This window comes from Apaloderma vittatum, unplaced genomic scaffold, assembly GCF_000703405.1.
Source record: "Apaloderma vittatum isolate BGI_N311 unplaced genomic scaffold, ASM70340v1 scaffold14857, whole genome shotgun sequence".
In the NCBI taxonomy this organism is placed as follows: domain Eukaryota; kingdom Metazoa; phylum Chordata; class Aves; order Trogoniformes; family Trogonidae; genus Apaloderma; species Apaloderma vittatum.
In genome coordinates this window covers 105,876-114,467 of record NW_009728130.1, presented here as the reverse complement: position 1 = coordinate 114,467, position 8,592 = coordinate 105,876, and the positions used below count along the sequence as shown (strand labels likewise).

Below are 8,592 nucleotides of genomic sequence, written 5' to 3'. Positions count from 1 at the left end.
AATAATTATAATTATAATAATAAAAAGCATCTGGAACCAGCTCAGAAGATTTCTAATGCTTTTCAGCTTGACTGACTTGGAGTGCATTGACCACACCATTTATATTTTCTTCAGGTACCTGGAAGAAAACAGAAAGAAAGGTCATGCTCTAACAACAGCCAGGCAGGGACGACAAGGAAAGGAGAGGCAGGAGATGAAGCCAGAACAGTCCCAAGGAGGCAGGTGCTCTGCTGTCGGACACCTGAACTCCGCTGAGGAAGGACTCCATCTGCACGAGACACCCTCCATTTCAAAAGCGTTAATCCACAGCACCCGTGGCACCAAGGGGAGGTGGGGTCTGGCTGGTTTGCTGTCTGGGGGGTTAGGGGAAGGAACTGCTTTAGGGATCTCCTTTCCTTCTCCTCTTCCTCTGCCCTCCTTGGGTTGGTGACGCACCTGTACGCCAGGAGCTCACTCATGCAAGGTTCCTGATGGACTGATGCGGCTGCCTGGGGTATCCTGCAGGTTTGGGACCCGTAAGTGTGGGTGGGGGGACGTGCTGGGTGACAGGGGAACATGTCCATCAAAAGAAGAGAACTGCCAGTCTGCTTGTGGCCCAGGGTTCCAGATGGTGCAGAGCAGCACCTGAGCTTTCTTGTCCGCTCTTGTGATGAGACTTAACCACACAAGTCCAGGCACAAAGTGATCAGTGGGTGTCTTCTTGCACTTACTGCAAGAAAAAACCCTTGTAACAGAAGATGCAAAAGATCACAGCGCGGCTGTCATCGGTAGAAAAGAACCTCACAAGTAAAGTTACATGAGACAGGAAAGAGGCATCTGACCGTTAGATAAACCCAGAGATGACACTCAGGGGACAGGCAGCTAAGAGCTCCTGGAAAGTGGACTGAGGAAAAAATCAATGATCTGTGAGCTGCTGCAAGAAGCCAAAAATAACTCACATTAAGTAAGCTGAGGAAGAAACTGTCTTCTTTGTGAGGAATTTGAGTCCTAGGCCAGGAGTACAATACCTGGATTCACTGGACACCCTCCAGAGCTCAGACACTGGAAATACAACTGGACTGTGATTTTCTGCAGGGCTTTTAACACAATTGAGGAAAAAACCCATGAGAAATAACAAGAAAATTGTTCAATTTCCCAATGGGAAGATGGAATAGGAGTGGCTACCTCTGACGATGTGTGAATGAAAGCCTCTCTACCCCTTAGAAAAAACCCCACGGCAGGGCAGCTGGTGCTGTTCACTTGTCAGCATCTACCACGAAGGGAAAAGCAAAGCTCCGAACTGCATCCCAGACACAGCTTCAGCCTCATGGCATGCAAAATGCTGGTGAAGAAGAGCAAGATACCTCTGAGCATCGGGCAGCGAGAGCAGAGCACCTGGAAAAGGGACTCTTCTGCCTTGTTCTCTCTAGAGGGAGCTGGAAACCAGGGCTCTCTCCAGCCCGACCTTATGTCACCCTGGGGACACACCAGAGACCTGGAGTTCCCATCTCAGCACTGTCTCCTAAAGGGATTTCTCCTCAAGCACAGGTCCTGATCTCCTGGGCTAACTTACAGCTACAGCACTGCAGGAAGACCTTAGTACTAATACCCAGGTCAAATACATAATTAAGCAACAAAATTCACTTCAAGATGCACCGGAGAAGAAAGATCAGGTCAAAGGGAACCACAAGCTTTTATAAGCCACTCCAAATTATTGACAGCAAGTACCGAACAACCTCAAATAAAGAAAGGGAGGACGTGGAGAAAGGATCCAAGATGCACTGAAGACCTTGAGAAATGTCACTGGAAGTCAAGGTGTTGGGGCAGCAGAGTTAGGGAAAGCATGATGAAATCTAGGTCGGAGTCTGGGCCAACAAAACCAACCCAGAACCAGCACACAGCGCAGCCCCCGAGCCTGGGGCAAGGTCAAGCCAAGGAAGGCTTGAAATGCACCTTCCACAGGGTGGAAGGATTTGGCAGCTGGAATAGCACCATCCAGATGAAAAAGCTTTTAAAATCCTGCAAAAAGAAAAGTGCAAGCAGCGAGGAAAATGCTAAAATACTGATTTGAGTAATGAAGACGTGCAGACCTTAGCCCAAACAATCCCCTCGGAGGCACAGACCCACCAGGCTCAGATGTAGCAGGATGAGACACTTTTAAAAGGCGGAGCTGCCTGCAAAGTCATCACAATTGCACAGCACACGTTTTAACCGAAAGGCCTATTTTAATCGTTGGGGCTCAGCTCTCCAGATGTTGCTTGACAACTAGAAGCACTCTGCACCTTGTGCTCCACGCAGAACGCCTGCACCTGGGGCCACCACAACCGGGAGGAATGTGAGGCAAAGCTAACAGTATTGATTTTAAAATGGTGTTTTATTAGCTTATCTTATCAGCACAGTTAATATTAAAGAAAATAAGACAAACATACATAACACTTTGACCTTTGCTATCTGGAATAATATTTACTTTTACTCTTTACACACATGACCTACAGGCTGCAAATGGTTCACACCAACTGTGAAAAACCAAAGTGATTAGCTGGAAAATAGCTGCCTTGAACTCACTGGAGCTTTTACAGATCAAAAGTAGGGCCTGAGCAGTGTATTTACAGTGACGAAAGGAGAAGTATAGTGCATTTAAGAAAAAAAACCAACACAAAAAGCACAAAGCAGCTAAGTTTTGTCAGCTTTGTTAGCCCATGGGCTACTGACTCCTTCCCTCAGGACTTGGGGAACGGGCTCCAAGTCAAATGCTGTCCCGTGTGCGGCTTTGAGCATAAGTTTTCCCTTCTCACAGAAATTCCTCAGTTGTGAGGGTGACTTATACAGCCAAGTGAAGAGAAAGGTCCGCCTAGAAGGCAAAATATCTGAGACAAGGCAGGGACAGTAGAGCTCATCGGGACTTCCAGCTGGGTCACAATAAGCCAAGGTTACGGCCACGCAGGTACCAAGGGATGAAGGCAGGGGCCTGCTATCGGGACACTCTCCAAAACGCTTCTTCCCCCACACAAAGAGAACCTCCTCATAGTCTGAAGGCTCCGACTACATTTGCAGGAAAACAGAGATGGTTTGTGGCTGTTTCCCATAAAAGATAGTGACAGGGTGGAAGAGCCTGCTTAGGGAGGTCGTGAGATCTTTGTCGCTGCAGGTCTTTAAGGACTGAGGCCAGCTTTTTGTAAGAATTACACTCCAAAAAGTGGCTTTGTCTTGGGGTAAGGCTGAGCTTCTGACCCAGAGCAGTGACAGCCAGGAGGCTGGAGTGAGGTATGTGCTGGCCTAGGTCAGAGCAAAGGCACTCCCATGAACTCTCCAGATGGGAAACTACATTCTCATCCTGAGTTTTCTCCCGGGGAAAAGATCTCCCCTATTCCAGAGAAGCTGTCCTGATACTCACCAATGCGTGATCAAACTTAAAAGTACTGATGTAGTAGGCTGGGATGTCGGCTGCGGCCAAAGGCTCAGAAATCTGAGCGACAATTCCACACTCATCTGTGGGGGAGATGAAAAAATCGATCACTGTCTGAATGACACCCATCGGTCTCACAGAACTCCCGGTCTCACCAGCTCGACACCTATCCAGGGAGGAGTTTTGTCTTCACAAACTCCAATCAGAAGGGATCTCTGTAGTAAAATGTGTTCTTCTCACAGAATCAGGCTCTTCGGGCCACCACGATACATTGCATATTTGATTTTATTGCCTTCTTTTTGTTACAAAGAAATGTAAACGCCCTAAAGGCACAAAACAGCCGGAAGGATTTTCAGAGGTCCAAAGAAAGGCAATTAATGACGTTCAGGAAGGAAGCACCAAAACCATTCTCAACCCTTTACATCCATTCTTCTCTTTAGCTGTTGCTTTTAAACACTTTGCCCTGCCTCTCTGACAGAGGAGATGCTGACCCGCTGGTTGGCCTTGACATGTGGTTCCTAGACCACAGCCCACCAGAGCCCCTGAGACAGGATTCCACACCAGTTCAACTGGTTCACCTGTCCTGTTCATGGCTGAGCAACGGTATGTTGGTTCCAGATGAAATCTGGGTTTCACTGATCCAAACTGAAAACAAATTAAAGCTAACGCATTTAAACATTGCATATATGACACATGACATGCCATTTCTACAGATTTTGCCTCTAAGGTGTGTGAAAATTTCCTTCTCGCTACTTTTGGTTGTCTGGTGTAGAAGTTGCAATTAAATATAAAAATTCGCCAAGCATTTTTCAGAAATGTTCCTCGGGCCTGTGTTTTGTAACTCTTTCCGAGACCATGGGAAGCAGCCTTTGTTGTAGTATTCGGATTGGACACCTTAAAACTACAGGCAACATAAAAATAACAAAACCACTGCTGCAGACACGAAGCATTTCCTCTGGGCTACTTGGGTCCAACATTCTTTTGAGTCGAGAAAATGACTGCAGCCTGGCTGTAAACCAGTCCATGAACAGGACTCCCACTTGGACTGCTATAAATCCGCGCTGAATTTACTAAAGCCACGGAGTTGCCCAAGGACTGGAGTATGACCGTGCCTTCTGATTTCAGTAATCTACAATGGATTGCCATGCCATCTTTTTTCCCCCTTTTCCCCTTTAAACAGAGACCCAGCTGCAGCTCCCTCCAAAGTCCAGCAGATGAACGCAATTTAGATGGAGCTGTCAAGCCTGTAGCACTTCCAGAGGTATATTTAGAAGCCTGACTTATTAGGTAGGAGTTAGACTCCTCCCGTTTGAAAACCTCAGCTTGCAAAGTCATGTTAGGCTGCTGGCTCTTAAAAAGCCTCAGCCTCAAATGGATTTTTCCATCATCCTTGAAGGCCCTGCCCGAGGCAACTGACTCCCTGTGCACCAACTGATCCCCCAAATGTTCACCTACCAAAGCCAAGAGGCTGCCCACCAATCCGCACCATCTTCCAGAGTTCGCCAGATGCACTTGTAAACAACAAATTATTAGGAAATCTGTAAAAACAAAGGAACACCAAACGTGGCAATTAAAACACAGCGGTGTGTCAGATTCTGCCGGCGGGGATGCTGCTGCTCCTGTATTCGAGTGCTGCTCGAAGCCAATAACAGCAGCGGCAGCGTCTCCGTGCAACTGAGAAAACTCAAGGCAGGCAGGACAGATGCACCTGCCTGCCCCTCCAGATGTCCTATGGTAAATCAGCAGCTGATGCTGGAGGGATGCCCAGGCACCCAGAGTGCCATGGAAAAAGATTTCGAAGAAACAGGCCATGCCTCAGCTTTACAAACGTCAAGACTGTTAACCTGCAGGCTTGATTTGAACCACATTCAGAAACACCTAGGGACAGAGCGTGCTTCCATACCTGCTCTCTTAGGGACGTGAATGGTGACCACTGCTTTTCTCTCTGAGCATCGTCAGTGCTTCCTTCCACACCATCCCTGGGATCCCTGCAGAGATCCCCATTTCTTAGCAGGGCAAAGATGACCAGGGGCTAAGAGACTTGCCCAAGGTCAAGCAGGCAGTCCGTGACAGCACCAGGCTGCCACTCCAACTTTCTAGCCTCTCTTGAAGGCAGACAGAGGTTTAGTCCAATTACGGTCAAAGAAACTTTCAAGGGGGCAATTAATAGTTTGCAAAACGAGTCCCCAGGGCAGGCGAGAATCAAACCCTGCACCGTGAGTCAAAAGTGAATCTACGCATCCCATCTCCGTGCAGCATCCTGCCCAGCCTCCAGACCTCAGGGACTTCTGCGATGCACAGCTGCAGAAGCACACACACAAAAAAGAGGCTGATGGCTGCTCCCCAGCTGACTCTCTCCTTGCCAGACAAACGAGTCCTGGGTTCCTGCTGCACAGGGATGACTCAGGACATTATCATCACACCGAGACTCCGCACCACAGAGTGCCATGAGCAACACCAGCGCGGCAGGACAGCATCACTGACGTCCCCACCCTACTTTTGGCCTTTAGCAGCAAAACCTCAACCACGCACACCAGAGGGTTTTGGGTTTTGCTCTTAAAAGCAATAGAATAAAAACGTCAAAGTCACTTTGTTCCAGTATTCCTCTTTCGACAGTGAGACAAGCCTACATTACACTGGCTTGTGATTTCACTGAGGGCTTGGACAGATAGGCCAAAAATTCTGAAACTGGAACTAGCCTGTCAGACTTCACTCAGGAAAGTGACAGTGTGTAGAGGCACAGGACACCCACACACCAACTAACTAATATGGAGGAAAATAAGCTGCTTCTTGCTTCTTTGAGAATGTCCTGAGTGCTTTTTTGAGGTTCAGGAGACTCTAAGACCAAAGCTCACCTCTGCTGTGTCTGGACATCCATGACCAAGGAGATGTAACCCTCAATGAGAGAAAAGGAGAAAAAGCGAATATGTCCAGAGTCTTCGTTGCCCACCACCGAGTCTTTTACTCTGAAGAAACAGAAGAGAACAGCATTACCTGTGGCTAGAAGTGCAAAGGAAAGCTTTTTAAGCAGATATAGCCTGTGAAACCAGAAATGTTCACACACTGACTCAGGGAAGGGACGCTCAGTCCTGTCACACTGCACTGCTTTTCATTTTTTTGATTTTACAGAGGAAAAGAATGCCAGTCCCCACAACCAACAAAGCTCCCATCCCTGCCCTAAGGTCCTCCTGCAGGAGGCTGCAGGTCAGGAGCCATGGGCACTGGGCAGTTCAGCTTTCCAAAGTCAGTGGATGTCTTTGGGCACCCTCAAATCTCCTGTTTGGCTTCCACCCCCTTGACAACTCCCTTAAGCCTGTGAAACCTCCCTCCCGAAGCGCAGAGCTCTGCAGCAGCGTAAGGCCACAGCAGATCCCTGGGCATCCTGGGGTGTGAGTTTGCGTCACCCCTGCCCCAGGAGGCTGTCTCCCCGCCAGGACCTACCCATTGGAGTAAAACATGACATCCATGAGGAGTGTAGCAACAGTGGGAAGGGTATCTGGGTCCAGGCTGGTGACGCAGAACATATTACTCGGACTGGAAAGGGGATGAATGACAGGCCTCTGAACTGAAAGAGACACACACAGACACACACAACGATGAAGCCACGTCTGCAGCAGGTTCACGTCCCACCAGACGTGTTATCCACACATCTGCAGTGGCCGCAGAGAAAACTGACGGTGTTTGTACGGAAGCTCCTCGTTGTCAAAGCCCTGCTGGCTCTCACACAGGGACCGCGGAGCCTGGGGAGAACCCACTCCTGCGGTGAGATCACCCCGGCACCCTGCCCTGCTCAGCTCTGCTCCTAGGGACTGGCAGGCCATCAGGTGCATCCACATGAGACAAGGGGCAGGCTAAAAGAGGTGCCAACACACGCTGAAAAGCAGAAACAAATTCAGGTTTCCACCATCTGAAAGGCAGGGCTATGGAAGGCACTTCTCTGGCTGTGGTTGCTGGCAGTACACATATACTCTTTTCCCTCCTTCCTGGGGGCCTATTTTGCTATAATATCTACAAAAATTAAAATCCAGCTGCCATGCAGCAGCTTGGCAAACACATTGCAGCTCACGGCTGAGAAGCAGCCGGTGTTTAGGCAGGCAGCTATTAAACAGAGCAGCACAGCAAACTGCATACCTGTGCATAACCAACATGGGTGTCACTGTGCCCTCCCTTTACGCTTTTTGTTTAAGGCTCATTTTCTTAAACAAGATTGTCTATAGCTATCAAGTGACAAGACTGAGTGGCACCTCATAATAACTGATCCGTGTTTTGTTTGGTTATGGGCCCAAAATTACACACAGGCGTGTAGGTAAACATCTGTATTTAAATACATACGTCTCCTGATTGTGCCCTTTGCTTGATGTTTGTTCTTCTAGACTAGAAACATCCTAAGGTTCTGTGCAGTCCTGGGCTAATTGTGGCCTCGACCCTGACTGGTATTGAAGTGTGAAAGTTGAACAACAGTGTTCTCTGTGCATCAATCACTGCAATACTTAAACAAGCTCTTCGTTATAGAAAATTTGCCTTTGAAATGTTGGAACATGGAAATATGGGCTACAGATGACGTTATTTTTGCAGTTGAAACGAACTATACTTTAACCGTCTGTCCTACAATAGGCACGTCTCCTCTAGAGATGTGAAACTACCATTAAAAGGCTCAAATTCAGCAAAGCTCATGCCCACTGCTCTGAAAGTTAAGCACCTACTGAAATCCTTGGCTGAACTGGGACAGACTCACGCATGTGTTGACACAGTTTGTTATCCTACAACAGGACAACCATTCACCAGAAGGCTGAAGGAAGGCAGGAGGCAGACCTTCACCCCCACGTGCCATGGAGACCAACTCCTTGGCAAGCTGAGCCCATGCTGATCCTTACCTAGTTTTGGTTTGACAAATCCATTCGTTATCCCAAGGTCATCGGCAGCCACTGTCTCCCCATTCACTACTCTCAGGATGGTGAATTCAGCAGCCAGCGTGTGCATCACGAAGGGCAGGTCTCGCTCACGTACCTGAAGTTGACAACAGGGTTAGCTCGTGAGGGTGTGCGTGAGAAGTGGGAGCACCCTGTGGAGGGCACGAACTCTCAGGGCACAGAGCGGTGACACATCACTCCTGCAAGCGTGTAAGGATAAGGACAGTCTGGATGTGTGTCTAGAGAAGCGCATTTGGTGACAGGACTGAAAATATCAGTCGAATTAAGCACCACAGT

At 48.4% G+C, this 8,592-nt stretch overlaps 1 protein-coding gene across 1 annotated transcript in view; it reads right to left on the bottom strand.

Annotated features, from left to right (window-relative positions):
• GATSL2 (GATS protein-like 2) overlaps positions 1-8,592 on the bottom strand; it is a gene marked incomplete at its 5' end in the record, with an annotated part of 52,915 nt that continues 44,323 nt past the window's right edge. Inside the window, 6 exons of the mRNA XM_009873986.1 lie at positions 1-118; positions 3,374-3,468; positions 4,841-4,923; positions 6,241-6,351; positions 6,827-6,950; positions 8,260-8,392. Coding sequence (XP_009872288.1) covers positions 53-118; positions 3,374-3,468; positions 4,841-4,923; positions 6,241-6,351; positions 6,827-6,950; positions 8,260-8,392 — 612 coding nt within the window. The remainder of the gene's footprint in view (positions 119-3,373; positions 3,469-4,840; positions 4,924-6,240; positions 6,352-6,826; positions 6,951-8,259; positions 8,393-8,592) is intronic.